The sequence below is a fragment of the Scyliorhinus torazame genome, chromosome 10, assembly GCF_047496885.1.
Source record: "Scyliorhinus torazame isolate Kashiwa2021f chromosome 10, sScyTor2.1, whole genome shotgun sequence".
NCBI lineage: Eukaryota > Metazoa > Chordata > Chondrichthyes > Carcharhiniformes > Scyliorhinidae > Scyliorhinus > Scyliorhinus torazame.
This window is the reverse complement of record NC_092716.1, coordinates 190,685,080-190,705,167: the sequence shown is the minus strand read 5'-3', so window position 1 is coordinate 190,705,167 and position 20,088 is coordinate 190,685,080. Positions and strand designations below refer to the sequence as shown.

The 20,088-nt window shown below is 46.0% G+C and overlaps 1 protein-coding gene across 1 annotated transcript in view; it reads right to left on the bottom strand.

Moving 5' to 3' along the window:
• Nucleotides 1-19,077, bottom strand: part of LOC140384457 (F-actin-monooxygenase mical2-like) — a 371,552-nt gene extending 352,475 nt beyond the window's left edge. Inside the window, exons 1-2 of the mRNA XM_072466174.1 lie at nucleotides 18,971-19,077; nucleotides 8,676-9,032 (exon numbers count right to left, since the gene is read on the bottom strand). Coding sequence (XP_072322275.1) covers nucleotides 8,676-9,032; nucleotides 18,971-19,054 — 441 coding nt within the window. The 5' untranslated portion in view covers nucleotides 19,055-19,077. The remainder of the gene's footprint in view (nucleotides 1-8,675; nucleotides 9,033-18,970) is intronic.
• Between the last annotated feature and the right edge of the window lie 1,011 nt (nucleotides 19,078-20,088).

Genomic DNA, 20,088 nt, shown 5'->3' with positions numbered 1-20,088 from the left:
CAACTCATTGCATTTAAAAGTAAATTCTCCCATACGTTCTGGTCCTGCCCGAAGTTTTGGGGGTCATTCTTCAGCACCATGTCGGCGATCTTACATGTGCACTTGCTGCCTAATCCCCTGAGGGCCATTGTCGGGGTGTCAGACTTGCCGGGGTTGCAGACGGGTGTGGGGGCAGATGAGTTAGCCTTCCCTCGCAGGCAGGTCCTATTGGGGTAGAGGTCAGCTTCTCCACCCCCTGCCTCGGTGTTGCTGGGGGATTTAATGGAGTTCCTGTGTTTGGGAAATGTGAAATTCACCCTGAGGGTGACGACTGAGAGGTTCCACAAGAGATAGGGTTTATATTACATTCTGGAGAGAAAGTTGTCGCTAGCGGGTAGCGGGGGTTTGTGGGGGTTGCTTCAAGGTTATTTCAGTTGGAAATGTTGTGTTGTGCGATTGTTAAAATTTGAACAAAACTATTTTTTAAAAAAAAAGTAAATTCTCCTCTGTCCAGTCCACCAATGATCTTAAATCGGTGTGCTCGAATCACTGCAGATAGGGATGCCATGTTTGCAAAAACAAAGGGAAATGTGCTTTCCACAATCGAAAACCTGTGTTGGAATGTTTGTTGTCCAACAGCTGCAGAGGTGTGTAAGCACAGCTGGAACCCTCTGCTCTAGGTCAAACATCAGAGTCTCTTTTTAAAACTAGTGTTAGGTGACATTGAAAGGCCACGCTTATTTCTTATTCCTGGATGCCGATGATCAAAAGGATTTATTTAGCACCTTTCACACCATCAGGCTGTCCTTACGCATGACAAAACACCAAGGGCAGACATTGTTGTAAAGTAGGAAATGCGGCAATCAACCTGTACACAGCAAGCAAGATCTCACATACAGTAATGAGATAATGACCAGATGATTTGCTTTTTTAAAGTGGGACGTGCGAAGAATGATAAATATTGACCCAGGGGAGAACTCCCCTGCTCTTCCTCAAAACGTCTCAAGATATCGCTTACGCCCAGCTGAGAGGGCAGCAAGGGCTTCAGTTTTCACGTGTCGCCTGATGGCAGCTTCAACAGCGCAACACTCCCTCAGTACTGCACTGGGAGTGTCAGTCTGGGTTATGTCCCTGGAGAAGTACCCGAACCCATGACCTCCCAACCCAGTGGCAAGGGGGCTACCACGGTTACAGCAGCGATTTGCTGGTTCACTTGAGTAAGCGTTAAGAGGCAGCCATCTTGGCTCCCCCGCCACTTTGTCTTCCAATCCCAGATGAACGGACTTAAAATCAGGCCTAGAGAAACTAGTTCCTCCGGTGGGAGAGTCCAGAACAAGGGGGCAGAAGATTAAATTAGAGCCAGGCCATTCGGCAGTGATGACAGCAAGCACTTCCTCACACAAAGAATAGTGGAGATCTGAAACTCGCTCTTGGGTGGGGTCAATAAAAAAAATCAAAGTTAAGATCAATAGTTTTTTTGTTGGACAAGGGTATTAAGGCATTAAGGGTAGCATTGTAGCATAGTGGTTAGCACAGTTGCTTCACAGCTCCAGGGTCCCAGGTTCGATTCCCAGCTTGGGTCAATGTCTGTGCGGAGTCTGCACGTTCTCACTGTGTCTGCGTGGGTTTCCTCCGGGTGCTCCGGTTTCCTCCCACAGTCCAAAGATGTGCAGGTAGGTGGATTGGCCATGCTAAATTGCCCTTAATGTCCAAAAAAGAGTGGGTGGGGTTACGGGGATAGGGTAGAGGCATGGGCTTAAGTGGGTGCTCTTTCCAAGGGCCGGTGCAGAGTCGATGGGCCGAATGGCATCCTTCAACACTGTAAATTCTATGATTCTGTGATTCTATGATACAGAGCCAAAGCCGACAAATGGAGATACAGATCTGCCATGACCTATTTAAATGGTGGAGTAGGCACGAGGTGCTGAATGATAAGAAAATCTGTTTTTAGTGATGTTAATGGAGGGATAATTATTGGCCAGGAGACCAGGGGTGACTCTCCTGCTCTTGGTTTAAACAGTGCCCTGGAATCTTTGACAGCCAGCTGAGAGCTTTGGTGTCTCGGCTGAAGGCAGGCACCTCTGACAGCTCAGCATTTCCTCAGTAAAGCAACGGGGGTGTCAGTCTAGACTGTTGTACTCAAGCATTGGAGTGGGTCCCGAATCTCCCGATTCGAGGCAAGAGTGCCACTCACTGACACAGAGAGCAGTTTGGGGTGTCATGAGGTCGCGAAAGGCAAGTTCTTACTTCCATTCATTTTACTGAAAATAAAATGGCAGCCAGAGGAAGTTATCCAATTGTGATGGCGTTTGCTCCCCATCATCGTCTGACACTTATTTGTGGATTTCCACAATACAGAACCACTCAGAATTCAGCCCCTTATATAGCCATATAAGGGTTATATAGGGTAGTGGGTGCCTGGAACTCACTACCGGAGGAGGTAGTGGAGGCAGGGACGATAGGGACATTTAAGGGGCATCTTGACAAATATATGAATAGGATGGGAATAGAAGGATACGGACCCAGGAAGTGTAGAAGATTGTAGTTTAGTCGGGCAGTATGGTCGGCACGGGCTTGGAGGGCCGAAGGGCCTGTTCCTGTGCTGTACATTTCTTTGTTCTTTGTTCTTTGTTCATATCAGCTCTAAATAGCACAGAGCCAAGAATGCAAGGAATGAAGCTGGGACCCAGCCCTACAACCATTGCCACTTTACCACCCTGCCCATTTAAGGTGCCAATCTACATCTCCAGAATGTGGAGGTTATCAGTTCTCTTTGCAGGGTCACTGCACACTTCTTCTACAAGCAAATCTGGCTTCCATCAAATCTACCACACTTCGCAACAGAGGCTGTGCACTCATCCCTGTTTTGATTAAGGATCAGTGCAAGATTCAGGAGCCAAAGTCTCATTTATTTATATGGGCTCTTTTACATCCAGCAGGAGAAACGCAGCAGTTTATTCTAATACTCACCCTTTGACTTTGTCAGTAATTCTGGTGGACTTCCTCTTCACGGGTGGGCACATTGCATTTCCTATGCCCCGCCAAATGTTTGCCTTCATCACCATACAGCATAAAAGAGAGGCCGTTCAGCCTGTTGTGGCTGTGCCAGCTCTTTGAAAGATCCATCAAATTGGTCTCCTTTTTCCCACAGCCTTGCAACTTTTCCCTTTTAAAAATTGCTATTAAACCTGCTCCCACTGCTCTTTCATGCAGCGCATTTCGGATCACATCTCCCCATTTTCTTTGCCAATTCATTTAAATCTGTGTCCTCTGGTTACTGACCCTCCAGCCACTGGAAACAGTTATTCCCCACTCCCCATCTACTACTGTCAAAGCCATTCCTAATTTTGGACACCTCTTTTAAATCACGTTTTAATCTCAAAATAAAAACAAACTATGCTGGAGATACTCAGCAGGTCAGACAGCAGCTGTGAAGTGGGAAACAGGAGTTAACAGGTGGGATTATCTGATTCATTTTTCTAACCGTTCTCTCCGGCAGGAAAATCCAAGGGCAGCCGGTCAGCTTGCCTGCTGGGTTTTCCCGACGGATTTTTAAACACTTTGACTGGGAGGGGAAAAAGATGAAGAGGCGGGCCCCACGACATCATGCTAGTGCGCTGGGCTCATTCAGAGCTTTTCCTGCCAGCAACCTCGGCTACTGACAGATCAATGTAAAGGAAATTTTAAAAAAGGATATCCCTCAACCGAGACGGAACCCCCCCCTCCCCCCCCACCTTGGGAACCCACCAATCTTGAATCTCCCCAACGATAGAAGGGTACTGTCCAGGCACAACCCTCTTCCCCCGGGGGCTGTACTCACGGGTGCGCCCCAGCAGGTTCTGTTTGTCAGTTACCATTTTTTCAAAACCTGTTGTAAATCTCGGCCGGCGGGGGGGGGGTGCACACTGGGTTTATAGTAATGTATTATAATGGGGATCCAGTCATTGCACTGGTGGAGGGGTTAGGGACAATTGAGTGGGGAACCAGCGATTGGCTCAACTGGGCCTGTATTCACTTGCGTTTAGAAGGATGAGAGGACACTCGGTGTGAAAGCCGTTTTGGCTTCTCCCCCCTCCCCCTCACCCGATTCTTCGCCGTCATAAATCTTCTCTGCACCCTCTCCCAGGGTCTTCATATCCATCCTAAAGTGTGGTGCCCAAAATTGGACACATTACTCCAGCCAAGGCACAACCACTGCCATATAAAGGTTTGATGTGGAGATGCCGGCGTTGGACTGGGGTGAGCACAGTACGAAGTCTTACAACACCAGGTTAAAGTCCAACAGGTTTGTTTCGATGTCACTAGCTTTCGGAGCGCTGCTCCTTCCTCAGGTGAATGAAGAGGTATGTTCCATAAACACATATATAGACAAATTCAAAGATGCCAAACAATACTTGGAATGCGACCATTAGCAGGTGATGGGCAAGTAAAGAATTGTTAGGCATTGTTTGGCATCTTTGAATTTGTCTATATATGTGTTTCTGAAACATACCTCTTCATTCACCTGAGGAAGGAGCAGCGCTCCGAAAGCTAGTGACATCGAAACAAACCTGTTGGACTTTAACCTGGTGTTGTAAGACTTCGTAATATAAAGGTTTAGCATCACTTCCTTGTTTGGAGTTGTGGTTTCAATCTATTATTGCGAAGCCAGGTCGATCGATCACTCACCCGAGGAAGGAGCAGCGCTCCGAAAGCTAGTGACATCGAAACAAACCTGTTGGACTTTAACCTGGTGTTGTAAGACTTCTTACAAAGAATACGAGTTGATGGTTGCTTACCCTTTCTGTCAACTTTCATTATACACCACAGCTAAAACCGATGTACTGCGGAGAGGAAGTGACTAATCTGTAACTGACTAACACGGAAAGCAAAAGGCAGCTGGTGGGTCCTACACTTGTATCTCCTCTAGCCCTTACCACCCATACTTCATTGCAAGAGGATTTGAGTTCAGGAGTCTTACTGCAGTTATTCAGGATTCTGGTGAGACCACACCTGGGAGTATTGTGTGCAGTTTTGGTCTCCCTACCCAAGAGAGCATATACTTGCCATAGAGGAAATGCAGCGAAGGCTTACTAGGAACGGTCCTGTGAGGAGTGTTTGGTTCGACTGGGCCTATATTCACTTGCGTTTAGAAGGATGAGAGGAGACGTGGTTGAAAGGTGTAAAATTCTAACTGGGCTGGACAGACTAGAAGCAGGGAGAATGGTTTCCCTGGTCGGGGAATCTAGAACCAGGGGTCACAGTCTCAGGATACGGGGTAGACCATTTAGGACTGAGATGAGGAAACATTTCTTCACTCAAAGGGTGGCAAATCTGTGGAATTCTCTACCACAAAAGGCTGTGGAGGCCATGTCACACTGTATTCAAGAAAGAGATAGATAAATGTTTAGATTTTAATGGCATCAAGGGCTATAGGGAGAAGGCAGGTATATGGCATTGAGATGGAGGGTCAGCCTTGATCATGTTGAAAGACGGAGCACGCTCGAAGGGCCGAATGGTCTACTCCTGCTCCTAGTTTCTATGTTTCTACTTCAAAAATTCCCATTCCCTGTTTAAACCACAACAACTTACATTCATAAAGGTCTCAAGGGACTTCATGAGAACATAATCGGACAGAGAGGAGGAACCAAAAGGAGGAGGAGTCTGGGCAAATATTCAAAGGGTTGGTGAAAACGGAATGTTTTAAAGGAAGTATGGAGAAGGATGTACACAGTTTCCAAGCACATGCATTTATCTATGAGCTGCGAGGGCTGCTGCTTCCCTGCTGCTGTTTACATTCTAGGAACGTTCTCAAATTCTGTGAGAAGTTAAACTTTCAGACCCCCCCATCCCCCCAACACACTCACAAAGGGCAACTTGTGTCTGAGCAGTGTATTGGGCTTCTTTGGAGATAGAACAAATCTGCTGGATACAGAAGAGACAGCAGCTGTCTTCACCTGGATTTCAGGAATGCACCTGGCATCTGTCCAGAAAACAGGAGAACTTGGCACATGCCTTGGATCTTTGACACCCACCTGACCGAGGTCTCGGTGTAACGTCTTAGCCAGACTAGCTACGAGGTCAGCCTTCGTGTCCTAGAGTGGGTTTGAACCCAGTCCCAACAGGGTTACCGAGTAGGCGACTTGGTAGTCCTTCGGAAACTAAGTTGGTAACTGGAAAATGCCAATTAAATTACTTATAAGGCACTTTGCAACATTCTGGAGCCAACAATGACTTCAATAAATTCAGATCATAAGAACTAATTCCATCGTCTTGGACAGGAGGTCCTGGTAATAATTCTTTTTTAAAATTTATTCATGGGATGCCGGCCAAAATTTGTTGTCCATCCCAAATTGCACTTGAACTGAGTGCCCTGCTGGGCTATTTCAGAGGGCAGTGAAGAGTCAACCACATTGGAGTCACATATAGGCCAGACCAGGTAAGGACAGCGGATTTCCTTCCCTAAACTAGGTGGGTTCTTATGACAATTGACGGCCACCATTACTGAGACAAGCTTTTATTCCAGGGGCGCAAACTAACGGAAAAGTGTCCAAGTGCCATTTGTGGTGAGTTTTGCTGGGATTTCCCCCTGGCTCTGTCGGTTAGTTCCCCGCCGCTATCCAACCACACTTAGTTACTTTATTGGGAGTTTCTCTCCGGTCTCAATTAGGTGCCTCGATCTCCAAGTCAGCTTGAGGGTCCCCCACATTCCCCACCCACAGGCAAGTCATCGCTAAACATATGGACATTACCCCACACCTCCCCCACCCCACAATGAGGACACTCCACTATGGGGTCACTGAGGGGCCCCCCTTGTCAAGCCTTCCCATGCCCCCTTTTGGACCCCCCCCCCTTATCAAGATCCCCAGCCTTTACCGCCCCCCCCCCCCACCTCTCCAGTCTTCTGGAGGACCCTTCACCCACCCTTCACCCCCACACCCTTCATACCCTGCTCAACCCTCCTTTCTTGGGCATGGCCCCTCTCAGGCCCTGACCCTTGGCAGTGCCACCCTGACACTCTGGCAGTGCTCCTGCCAGTCTGGCAGTTCCACCTGGACACATTGGCAGTACCAGGGCAGTAGTGCCAAGGTGCTAGCTTGGCAGTGCCATGGTGCCCAGGTACCAGAGGGACAGCCAGGGTGCCACTCTGCCCTGTCCCTGACCACCCAGAGATCTCCAATGGCCTGAGAGAGCCCCCCCCCCCCCCAGGTGCCGTGACGCCTGGCCCATGTTTGTGTGGACCAGTAATCGGTGCCCATGTGACCGCTCGCTGGGGAGCCGGTTAGATCATTGGAGGCCATTAGATAGGGTGTCCTTCCCATTAATGGGATGGAGATTGGCCATAATTGGTGATTATTGGTTTCTCGCCACGGAAGGATCCGCATTTCGCCAGTGGGAACTGGCCGGTTAGGTCGGAAACCGACTGGCGTTCCTGATTTCAGACCCTCCCGTGATCTAACCAGTTCACTCAGATTCACGCCCGTCGCAATGCAGCCATTTAGATCATGCCCCAGATTTATTAATTGAATTCAAATTCTATCAATTGCCATGGTGGATTTTGAACGCATGCCCCTAATCTGAACCTCAGGATTACGAGTCCAGTGACATTACCATTCTCCACCATCTCCCCTACTGCGGTTGCCATCTTTACCTCTAGACCCACATTTTGTTTCTTTACTTGCCCATTACCATCTCCTTTTGCTTTGCACCGTAACCCTTTTTTCACTTAATCCCTCCAGCCTTTAACCTGATCACATCCCTCCTGATCCCCATTCCCCCATCGCTGCATTTGCTGCAAACCTGTTACATCTTGAATGTGTCCCAACTCTCATAAAAAGGTCATCAGCCTGACAGATTGGGAGGGATTTACCGGCTCTTCATGCCGGCAAGAAATTCCGGCCCCACAACAGCGCAAGGGTTTCCCGGCAATGAGCGGTGCAGTCAACGGGACCAGAAAATCCCGCTGGCGGGTCACCTCCGCTACTGAAAAACAGGCTACAGGCTCCTGCCCATTAACTTGGTTCCTTTCTCCACTGATGCTGCCTAACTTGAGTATTTCTAGGATTTTCTGCTTGTACATAGCCATAAATCCATTGCTGTATTGCAGCTGGAGTGTGGTGGCAGCTGTGTTGTGAATTATTTGGTAGCAGGATCGAATGTAACGTGTTCTAAGGCCTTTGTCTAAGAAATGATATTCTTGCCCTAGGAGGAATGCAATAAAGGCTGACTATACTAGATTCCTGGAGGATTATCCTCTAATGAGAGGTTAAGTACACTAGGCCTATATTCCTAGGAATTTAAAATAATGAGAGGAGATCTAATAGAAATATGTAAAATTCTCAAGGGACTGGCCAGGGTAAAGGCTCAGAAAATGTTTCCTTGGTTGGGGAACCTAAAACAGGGGCTTACAGTCTCACGGGAAGGGGATGACCATAGGACTGCGGTGAGGAGAAATTTCTTCTCTCAGAGGATTGTGAATTCTCTACCTCAGAGGGTCACAGACGTTCAGTTTTTGAATATATTCAAGGCAAAGGTTGATGGAATAGATTTAAGGGACATGGAGATAGTGCGGGAGGGTGGAGGTGAGATAGACGATCAGCCACGATCTTGTTGAATGGCAGACCAGGCTTGAAGGGCTAAATTGCATACTCCAGCTCCTATTTTTAAAAAATGTTCTTACTCGTCATTGGCATTTGGTAAGATTAAACTTTACTCACTCGTGTGTTGGGGCATGCATTGCCCTTCTTATACTCCTTGTGGTTGGCTTGCTTGTCGATCTTGCTCCATAGAGCCTTGGCCTTCCACGTATTGACCTTTGACTTCAGCACAGAGTAGAACATCGGATGGTCTAAAGGGTCAAGGTCCAGGTAACGGCAGAGGATGTGGAATGCCTGCAGCGTGCCTTTGAATGTCGAAGCTTGCACAAAGTTCTCAAAGAGTTGTCCAGCTTGGCTGCTTTTATCACCATCGTTTTCACCCATGGTCTGATCACGGCCCTCACTCAGAAGAAGTAGGTTGGAACTTTGACAGCAGATAGATAGAACGATTAACCTTTGGTTTCGGACATTGTAAACCTGAAACGTTTCCAAAACAAAAGCAGCAAAAATTACCTCCAGTCAGAGGATCTTACCAATGGTTAAATCAGAGTGTTCTGCACATTGAGAATTATTTTCATTTGGTTCAAGAAAAGAGAAGGCAAATTCTTATCATGTATGAAAACACAAACTATTCATAAAGGGTGTGGATGCATTTATTCAGCCAACCTAACCAGAAGATGTCAAACTGACTTTGCATCTCTTCCAACATTTTCCCGGAGCTTTTAATTATCCAGAGGAGAATTTTAAATTTTTTTTTGCGAGCTGTACTCCCTGCAAGTGTGACTCCTCCCCCCTCCACAAGGAGAAGGCACAGTGAATTTAGCTTCACAATGCTGGTTTGCAAAGAATCCTCAGATGATTTAAGCTGGGTTGCTCATCGGGTGATTGGGACAGCTGACTCCACACTGACATTTTGTGTGCCAGCAATCAAACTACTCAAATCTCCACATTAACGAAAAGGACAAGCATTTATATAGTGCCTTTGACAACCTCAGGGCATCCCAAAGCATTTAATTGCCAATTAAGCACTTGTGAAGTGTAGACATTGCTGCAATGTGGGAATCATAGCAATCAATTGTCTGTTTGAGGGTTCTTGCTGTGCACAATGAGAAATGGCAAGGGAACTGATTGTCATGATGTTGAGACATGCTGACCAGGACACTAAAGGACAAACTTTCTGAATTTTCCCTGAAATATAATCCTTTACATGCACCTGACAGAGCAGACAGGGGCCCAGTTTAGCACCTCATTAGAAAGACGGAACTGTGCACCACTTCTTCCGTGCTACAGCGTTCCCTCAGTGCTGCCCCTCTGACATTGCAGCGCTCCCTCAATACTTTCCCAGCAATAGTTAGTGCAGCACTCCCTCAGCACTGACCCTCCGACAGTGCAGCTCCTCCCCAAGTACTGCACCCCACCCCAACTGTGCAACACTCCCAGAGTGCTGCCCTCCGACAACGTGGTGCTCCGGGTGCTGCCCCTCTGCCAGTTCAGCGTTCTCTCATTGCTGTCCCTCTGACAATGAACAATTAATCGTTAACCCTGCTAGATCTTACTTGAACAGTCTCCTGAAATACTTCAGCAGCTCTGATGAATTCAAATGATGCAAATTCATTCATAGAATAGTTCAAAATAATTTTCCATTGATAACACTTGAAGACTCTCCACTGCTCACTGTGCCTCTATCCGCATTGCCTCTACCAGCATTTAAGAATTAACTTGTTGCCATACTTCAATTGAAGGAAGCTCATTACAAGGCAACTTCCTTTGGCCCATTAACTCTTTCCTCGACTTGCTTCTTTGTCTAAACAATGAATCAAAAGCTCCGTAGAACTCATTAAAGAAACATTCAGATTTTTAAATGGTTGGATAAATAACCAAAGGCAGCTCTCTCCTCTGGGGACACGGGTGCAAGTCCTACCACATCAACTGGTGGAATTTTAATTCAATTATTAAAGTCTAGCGAAAGTAATAGTGACCACGAAACCGTCATTGATTGCCGCAAAAACATCTGGTTCACTAATGTCCTTCCGGGAAGGAAATCTGCTGTTCTTACCCAGCCTGGCCTAGATGTGACTCTAGATTCACCGCAAGGTGGTTGACTCTTAACTGACCCCTGAAATAGCCAAGGGAGTTACTCAGTTTAAGGGCAATTAAGGATGGGCAACAAATGCTGGATTTGCCAGCAACTGCCACATCCCGTAACAGAATAAATCAAAAATATAGGAAAGACTCAACCACATTGCTCACATTTCTGCAGCACCCTTCACAACCTCAAAATGATCCCAATGCACTTTACCGCCAATGTAGTCATTTTGAAGAGCCGTCACTGTTAAGCATGTAGGAAATATCTCTTTTTGAAAGACAAGAACCTGTGGCCATATTATGTGTTTCAGAAGGCCTCACCTTCATAACATTGGAAGCAGAGCAAGTAACAGAGCCCAACCCTGAGAGTGCCGCAGTGTCAGACGAGATGGTAAACCAAAGTCTTGCCTGCTCTCTCAGGTGGACATATAAAGCTCCCCTGGCCACTATTATGAAGAAGGGGAGGGGAGTTCTCCCTGATCAAGCTCGCAGAAGCAATATTCATTCCTTGAACCAGCTTACTAAAGCAGATTATCAATATTGCGGTTTGTAGGAGCTTGCTCTGTGCAAACTGGTTGTCATGTTTCCTATATTACAGCGTGACTAAACTTCAAAGGATCATTGACTGTAAAATACTTTTGGACGTGCTGGCGGCCTGTAGCAATGTGAATCTCTCTTTTAAAACTGGAACACGATGTACAGCCTGGTTTAAAAAGTGCTGGGGGGTTTGGTACGTAGCCTGTTAAGAGTGCTTTCTGAACTACAAATACAGCTTATTATAAAAGGAAAAAGCATGTGAATGCTCTCAACCACCCTTTCAACGCCATGAAACTTTTAACCCGCAAAGTGTCCGACTTCTACACCTGCCCAGAAACCACGCATAACATGTTCTCTCTCCTGGCCAGATTGGTCACATGCCCTGACCAATCTGTAATCAATAATTGGAAGCATAATCTTCATACCATCCTCATCTGAATTAACCTCTTTCTTGAATGGACAATTACAGTTACTATTACACAGGGCCATAAAATGGGAAACAGATTACTACAATACCCAACTCCACATATTCATCTACGTCACTTGCTAAGGAAGTTTTCCAAACTTATAAAATTTAGACTTCCTGTCTCATCGAAAGAGCAAAATGCAAAGTCTAAAATTCAGCATTCCTTTCCGTTTAGGTTTCCTGCTCTTACCTTTATTTTTTCTCTGCCAATTTATATTGTCTCCAGGCAACTCACATAGCTAAGCATCTCTTGTCTTTTGGTGAAGAACTCCAAAAGCAAACGCCAAGAAGGAGCCAGACTCAGCAAGCTTTTCACATGTTGTACTGTGAACAGCCAAAGGCAGCCTGAAGTTGTAATATGGCACATTGTGATTAGCTGAGGTAATTGATCACAGAACCATGTTAGTCATCTCAAGTTTCATAACTGAGCAGGGATGGGTGTGTTACTCACTGCTCTGGCTCCCTCTGCATCCTGAACGGTGTGAGATAAATTTAATTTAATTCACCAACAAGCAATTTCAGTCTAACGTTCAACCCAGAGGGGGGGTGGGATCGGGGCCTGATTCTGGGATGCTGGACTTCCATCGCAAGTGGCTACAGCTCAGCTCACACAACTGGATGTTAACACTCTGATGAGGCAGATTTCGAGCCCATTGTGTGAAGAGAGAGAAGGCAGAGTGGGGATGAGAAATTCGAGGCATGGGTACAGTGGTGTGGTGGGCTACATTACTGGACTAATAACCCAAAGGACACGAGTTCAAATCTCACTGTGGCAATTTGAATTCAATTTTTAAATATGTCTGTAAAATTTAAAAACTGGCCTCGGTAAAAGTGACTGGGAAACCATGAGGTTGGCATTCAAACACAACTGGGTCACTTATGTCTCATTAGGGAAGGCAACCTGCCAACCGTACCCACAGGTGAAGGAACAGCCACAAGATCCCCTACTCCCAACAAAAGGTAGACGTATATCCTGAGCACATGACTTTTCATAGCATTGACCTACATTGTCTTTCCCCGTGAACTCCACACAGCTCATCACTGCCAATATTTAGTACTGTGAATGCTCAATCATACCCCATAAAGTCCCTACAATGATACAGGAAAGCAGCAATGATCTGGGGGCTTCCATGTCACCTCACGGACATAGCATCACACCCTTAAAATGGGCTGTTTCAATGAATCAGATGGAGGACTATTTAAACACATGAGGCATTCAATGATATATTGTGAATCAGGGTGTGATACAGAATGGGCTGCCCGCCTCGAATACTGTAAACCAGTTAGTTCAGGACCAGAACTGACAGAGATAATCTATGGCGGGGAGTCAACAGCTTCAGGAGGAGGGGAGGAAATTTCATTTTTTTAAAAATGGGGCGAGGGGAAAAGGAACAGGCCTTATCACATGTGATCTTGATGGCAAAAAACTAGACACACAAACATTATGCAAAAACTTTAGTGAATCCTCCCTAGGCAAGTGCAATTAGAAGGTATAATTATAGCTTACAATCGGAAGCAGTAATTATAAACCAGGCACGCATGATTCATGGCAGAAAAGTTCTTTTAGCTGCTTTCAAGCGCTCAGGCTTCAGGTCCTTGGCAGGCAGAAGTATGGAGGTGTCACTTCAGAAGTAAATGAAGGCACCGAACCCTCAGTTCAAGGTTTGTGCCTATGAACTGTGTGATAGCTGCACTTGAACGAGTAAATTTGCACAAGCTGTTGACGGTTCACCACAATGTCAGCACATACTGTCAATATTTAACCACTTCTAGTTTGAAAGAGTGGACTTGCATTTGTACAGCACCTATCACACCCTGGGGATATTTTGTGTAAGAAACCACAGTAGCCACTGGGCCTGGTCAATTCTCCTTTTGCTCTTTGAGGGAGTAACGTTGGCCAGGACACTGAGGGAAACTCTCTTACCCTACTCCAGAAGAGGTAGAGCAGGTTCTCAACTAATTTATCTCTTCATCTGCTGAGCTCACTGCACCATAAGAATTGGGCCCCAAGAACCAACCCTCCAGATTACTGAGAATGAAAGAAAGACTTCCATTTATACAGCACCTTTCTCAACCTCAGACATCTCAAAGCTTTCGTAGCCAGTTAAGTACTGCTGCCCTACAGAGCCAGGGACCCGGGTTTGATTCCGGCCTTGGGTGACTGTCTGTTTGGAGTTTACATTTTCTCTCCGTGTCTGTGTGGGTTTCCTCCGGGTGCTCCGGTTTCCTCCCACAGCCCAAAGGTGTACAGATTAGGTGGATTGACCATGATAAAATTACCCCTTCAGTTAGGTGGGGTTTCATAGAATTTATCATAGAATTTACAGTGCAGAAGGAGGCCATTCGGCCCATCGAGTCTGCACTGGCTCTTGGAAAGAGCACCCTACCCAAGATCAACACCTCCACCCTATCCCCACAACCCAGTAACCCCACCTAATCCCCATAACCCAGTAACCCCACCCAACACTAAGGGCAATTTTTGGACACTATGGGCAATTTATCACGGCCAATCAACCTAACCCGCACATCTTTTGGACTGTGGGAGGAAACCGGAGCACCCGGAGGAAACCCACGCACACACGGGGAGAATGTGCAGACTCCGCACAGACAGTGACCCAAGCCGGGAATCGAACCTGGGACCCTGGAGCTGTGAAGCAATTGTGCTATCCACAATGCTACCGTGCTGCCCAAACACTGAGGAGAACTCAGTTGCAGGGTTGCAGGGATAGGGTGGGGGAGTGGGCCTGAGTAGAGTGCTCTCTCAAAGGGTCGGTGCAGACAGAATGGGCTGAATGGCCTCCTTCTGCACCGTAGGGATGCTATGGTTCTGAGGTCCTAAGTGGAGTCACTGTTGTGGAGGACACACATCTGCTATTTTGCACACAGTAAGCGCCAACCACCAATATGATAAATAACAAGGTAATCTGTTAATGTGACATTCGTTGAGGGATAAATATTGGCCAGGACACGGGTGATAGCTCCCCTACTCTTCTTCAAATCGTGACCATGGGATCTTTAGTGCTCATCTGAGGGGGTCAGACAGGGCCCGCATTTAATGAATCATCTGAAAGAAGAGCCTCTAACACTCCCTCCGTACGGCATTCAAGTCAATGAATCCCACAACGTCTGACTCAGAGGTCAGGGTCCATCAGATTGTGATCTAGTTGATAGCAATTTCTCGTGCTCATCCCTTTTAGTGAGCACTAATGCAGCTCAAACTCTACTCAATGTCGGCTTTGCCTAACTTGGAATCTAAATAGACATTTGTGCTCAAACAAAACAGAGTATTTCAAACTTGGCCCCATCTCCCTGCACATCAACAAATCTGGCATCTTCCTAACGCCACCCAACTGTTTCACATGCACTGTAGCAATCAGTCATTTTTATCACCCGTATGGACATACATAGATCTTGTCAGCGTATTGTTTATCCTCAGAAAGCAATGTGCAGGGGTACGAGGGAAAGGCAGGGGAAAGGCACCAAGTCATGATGCTCATTTGGGGAGCCAGTACAGACACGATGGGCCGAATGGCCTCCTTCTGTGCCGTAACATTGCTGTGATTCTCAGCAGGGACCAGTATCTGCCCCCCCCCCCCGTTTTACGCACAATAGATTCAGCATTAAACTCTAGGTTTCCTCCCAAAATCTTTCCGCCTCTATCTCTCTCTTCCTTTAATGGACATCTGGAAAAAATGGCAGGTCTACCCCTTGACCACCATCATAAAAACAGCTGAATTAGGAGTAGGCCACTCGGCCCTTTGAGCCTACTCCACAATGATCACGTCTCAGTGGCAAACAGGCTTCCACGTTTCCTGCGCCACAAGTGACGACGACACTTTGACAGCACTCCATGGCTGTGAAACACTTTGGCATGTCTGGAGTTGCTGAAAGGCATTGTAACAATGCAAGTTCTTTTTTTTTCTCTGCTCTTTGGCTTGATGTCAATTTTTGTCTAACTTGTGCTCCTGTGAAGGGCCTTAGGATGTTTTACTATGTTAAAGGAGGTACATCAATGCAGGTTGTTGCCGTTGCTTGTTACCACACCTGCCAAGATCCTCAAACTACCTACGAGCTCGAGCCATGGGTGTATTACGTCGTTAACAAAAAATCACCTCCTCCCCCCCTCAAGCATCACACTTCTCGGGGGAACTATATTATATTTTAATATGAAAATGTGCACAAGCGAAGTTAAAATTTAAAGTAATAATTTCCAAATATGAAAAAGTGTGTCAACTAATTACACAAATAGGATGGAAAATTATGCATCAATTTACATATTAATATAGTTTAACAATAATTGATATTAGGCTGGGTATACTTGGTGGCTGAATGGATTTAAACTTGATGGCTGCGTTTAATTACAATGACAAATTTAAACTTTATTTATTTACCATCTGACAGAACTATTGTTTAGAGAATTTGAATTCAATTTATGAAATCTGGAAACAAAAAGAAAAGAGTGCCTCGGTAGAAGAAAACCCAACCGGTTCACTAATATCCTTTAGGTAAGGAAACCTGCCGCCCTTACCTGGCCTGGCCCTGACTTCAAAACTGCAACAAGGTGAGGTGGCTCTTTACTGTCCGCTGAAGAGGTCCACAAAGGCAGCCAGTTGTACCAAACCTACCACCTTCTCATGGGAATGGACATTAAGTGCTGACCTTGCCAGCGAGAATAAGAGATGAAGTAACAGACTGGCAGCACTAGGAAAGAATCCAATACACCAGGGGGTGCACACGGTCGCTGGCTTTACATAGAAGTGTAAGTGTAATTACCAAACTATAATGCCTGTTGCATCAAACCTGTGTAACAGGAGTCAGTCTCACTCAGGGTATGAGGGGCATAACAGAAAGAGAGAGAGAGAGAGCATGGGCGGCACAATAGCACAGTGGTTAGCACTGTTGCTTCACAACTCCAGGGTCCCAGGTTCGAGAGAGAGAGGGAGAGAGAGAGAGAAGGAATGCAAGGGAGGGGAGGACAGCGACCAAAGCAAGTAGGAACAAATTGTAAGCCATGGTCAGTGTATTTTGTTACTAATTACAGAATCTCGCCAGCAATTTAAATTACCAACTAGGCTGGACGATGGGATCAAAGCTGCAACAGTAATCACCCAGGGACAGATATAGATAGTGGTTACCCTTTTAATGGACTGTAGGGAGTCCAGCTTTAATTTGTGTAAACAAACAGACCAGAAGGAGCAAATCATTATGAAGGTGATCACCATAGCAGGAGACTGGAGACCCTTCCCTGTCTAATAGCAATGCACATAAATCTCAACTGGCATAGTGCTCAGATAGGTCTGCTGCACTAAACGTAGTGTATCAAAACAAAGTGATCAACCTGTGCAGCACACTTCAATTTAAATCAAGCGATGTTGGTTCATGTCACAAGTGACAAGAAAATTCATCAAAATGAAATTTAGATTGCTTTTAGAAATACCAAATCGGAGTAATTTAAGACAGGACATGTAGTCATGCAACAGCAGCACCAGCTTGTATTTATATAGCATCTTTAACTGAGCAAAATCTCCCAAGGCATTTCACAGGAGTGCTATCAAACAAAACTTGACACCAAGCCACACAAGGAGAAATTAGGACAGATGATTGAGATGGGTTTTAAGGAGAGTCTTAAAGGAAGAGACAGTGATAGAGAGGTTTAGGGAGAGAATTCCAGGGCCTATGGCCCAGGTAGCTGAAGGTGCAGTTTCCGATGGTGGAACAATTAAAATTAGAGATTTGCAAGAGGCCAGAATTGGAGGAGCATGGAGATCTTGAAATTAATTTATACCTATGGTTCCCAAAGCTCTCCACCACTGGGGGTTTCCCTCACCTTCTGTCTGACTCTGCAGCAGATTCATTGATAAAAGATTGATCACTGTGATTGGTCAACAACTCTATTATCATACGATCATGTGACTACCAGGATGGTAACAGGTGAACTAGATGGACACATCCAGCTATTCTTTCTGTTCAGGACATTTATTAGTCATGCACAGAAGTAGTGTCCTTCCTGTAGGTCTCAGGATAAATCATCATACTGAGCCTGCAGGCCAGCAGAGCTCCCAGGTGCTGGGCTCAGATCTGGTGGGTGGAGTGGGGAAAGGGAGAAAACAGAACAAGCAAATCAGTCTGGATTCTCACTTTTGAACATTGTCTAGAGACTCCGGCCAGAGAGGGGAATGCCCACCAACTGAAGGCAGGATTGGGTACAGTTGTGATGCACATCACAGTCGAACAGCTGTTGCCCAACACTGTCCAGGCATGACTGGACACATGGAAAAGATGCTAAATAGCAGGTGACACCCAGGTAACTATTCTCTTCACGATTCTAACAAAGCTGGGGTGGGTGGGGTGGGGCAGGATGGGGGGGGGGGGGCGGGTCAGGAAATAAAGTCAGGGGGTGCAGTTAGTACGGAACATGTTTCACTTTAGACTAGAAGACAAAAGCTTAGGCATTGGGCTTGGCTCAGTGGGCGGCTCTCTCACCAGTAAATCAGAAGGTTGTGGGCTCACCTTCCAGTCCAGAATCAAGAATCCAGAATCAAGGTTGGCATTTCCAGTGCAGTACTGAGTGAATGCTGCATCCTCTTTCAGAGAAGAAGCTAAACGGAGACCTTATTTGTTCTCTCAGGTAAAAGTAAAAGATCTCACAGCCCTATTCTGAAAGAGAACAAGGGAGCCCTGGGCAGCATTTATCCCTCAACCCACATCATCAGAATATAGATTATTTTGTCATGATCCCATTGCTGGCTACTATGGTTCTGCCAGTAGCTACACTTCAAAAGTGCTTCATTCATTGGAAAGCACTTTGCGACAACCCAAGGTTGTGAAATGCGTTATATTCAAGAAAGTTCTTTCTTTAACTGACAGAGTTTTTAAGAACAGAAAGTCTGTTCGTAGCTCTTCCAGATTGGACCAGGCTGGCTTGTTCCTTTAAATTTTCCTCTATGGAACACATAGCTTGGGATCTACATCAAGGCTGCCACCCAGGAACATAATGTACAGGGAAGATTACAGCTGCAAACTCACATCCGACTTCCATCATTGGATATTGTGAATCATTACTTTTAAAGAACAACGTGATAAGCACCTTCTGTAACCACAGCTCCCAGCCAGAGACAACTCTTCACTGCTGCCTTACTGTCAAAACATCTCTGCCTTTGGAAAATAAATAATCAGTTACCCCCGCCAGCAAAATCAGCACTGTCTTGACTCTCAGAATGATACAAAGAAGTGCAACAAGATTCTTTTTCGAGAATGTTTGTATTGGATCATGGATATCCCTTTTCTCCCTCACACTTCCACCCTTTACTTGCTTGTCTGTCAATACCTTTAACTTCCTCCTTGTCCAGTGCCGAAAGTTCACCAAGGGAGGGGAAAGCCCCTCTATCCCAGGGAGGAGGATGCTCCACATTTTACAGACTTTCACAGGAAGAGGGAAGAGCCACGCTGCACCATCTCTTTTACTTTATGTTATCGCACATGCTCAAGGCTGGAGGGGGTGTGGCTAACCTTCCAATAGGGATGGTTGGCCTCCCAGTCAGCACAGCTAACCTCCCAACAGGAGCCTCATACAGAGGTATTGAGAATCTGATGGAAATGTCTGGGATAGCCATTAGGGGGCTTATAAATGGTACTTTGAGTTTTCCTTTCACTTATGATGGTTATCGTCAATGCTTCTGACATGGTTGGGAGTCGACTGATTTGGCATCCATCTTTTTTTTGTAATAATCTTTATTGTCACAAGCAGGCTTACATTAACACTGCAACAAAGTTACTGTGGAAATCCCCTAGGCGCCACATTCCGGTGCCTGTTCGGGTACACAGAGGGAGAGAATTCTTTTGGGATTTGTGGGAGGAAACCCACGCAGACACAGGAAGAACGTGCGGACTCCACACAGACAGTGACCCAAGCCGGGAATCGAACCTGGGACCCTGGAGCTGTGAAGCAACAGTGCTACCCACTATGCTACCGTGCTGCCCACACTCCTGTTGGCCAAAGGAAGCATTCCGGGAGATCAGAATGCTGTTTTCTCAGTGCCAATGTTGTGTATTTCCAGCATGTTCTGTTCTTGGTGAGCGTGTCACATGGACACATCCTTCAGTTCATTTTGAAGCAATACCGCACTTGCACACCAAAAGAGTCGGAAATCCTTATTGTTGAGCCTCAGTTGCAGACGTGCATATGCCTCGGTATACTGAGGCGTTCTATCTGCATTACAAAACAAATAGGCTTCACTTCTGGCGATTATAGATTTACTGTACGAAAAAGAAAGTCTTTGCCACCCATGATTTACTTTCTATGTTTTCCATGAGACCGTAACTTCAGCAGGTGGTTCCTTTGTGTGCAAGCTTTAAGCGAGAGAGTAAAAGAAACAGAATCACATAAAAAAACAAATTAAAAGTAGCTGAGATGATGAGTAATGTCAACATTAATAACATAAAACA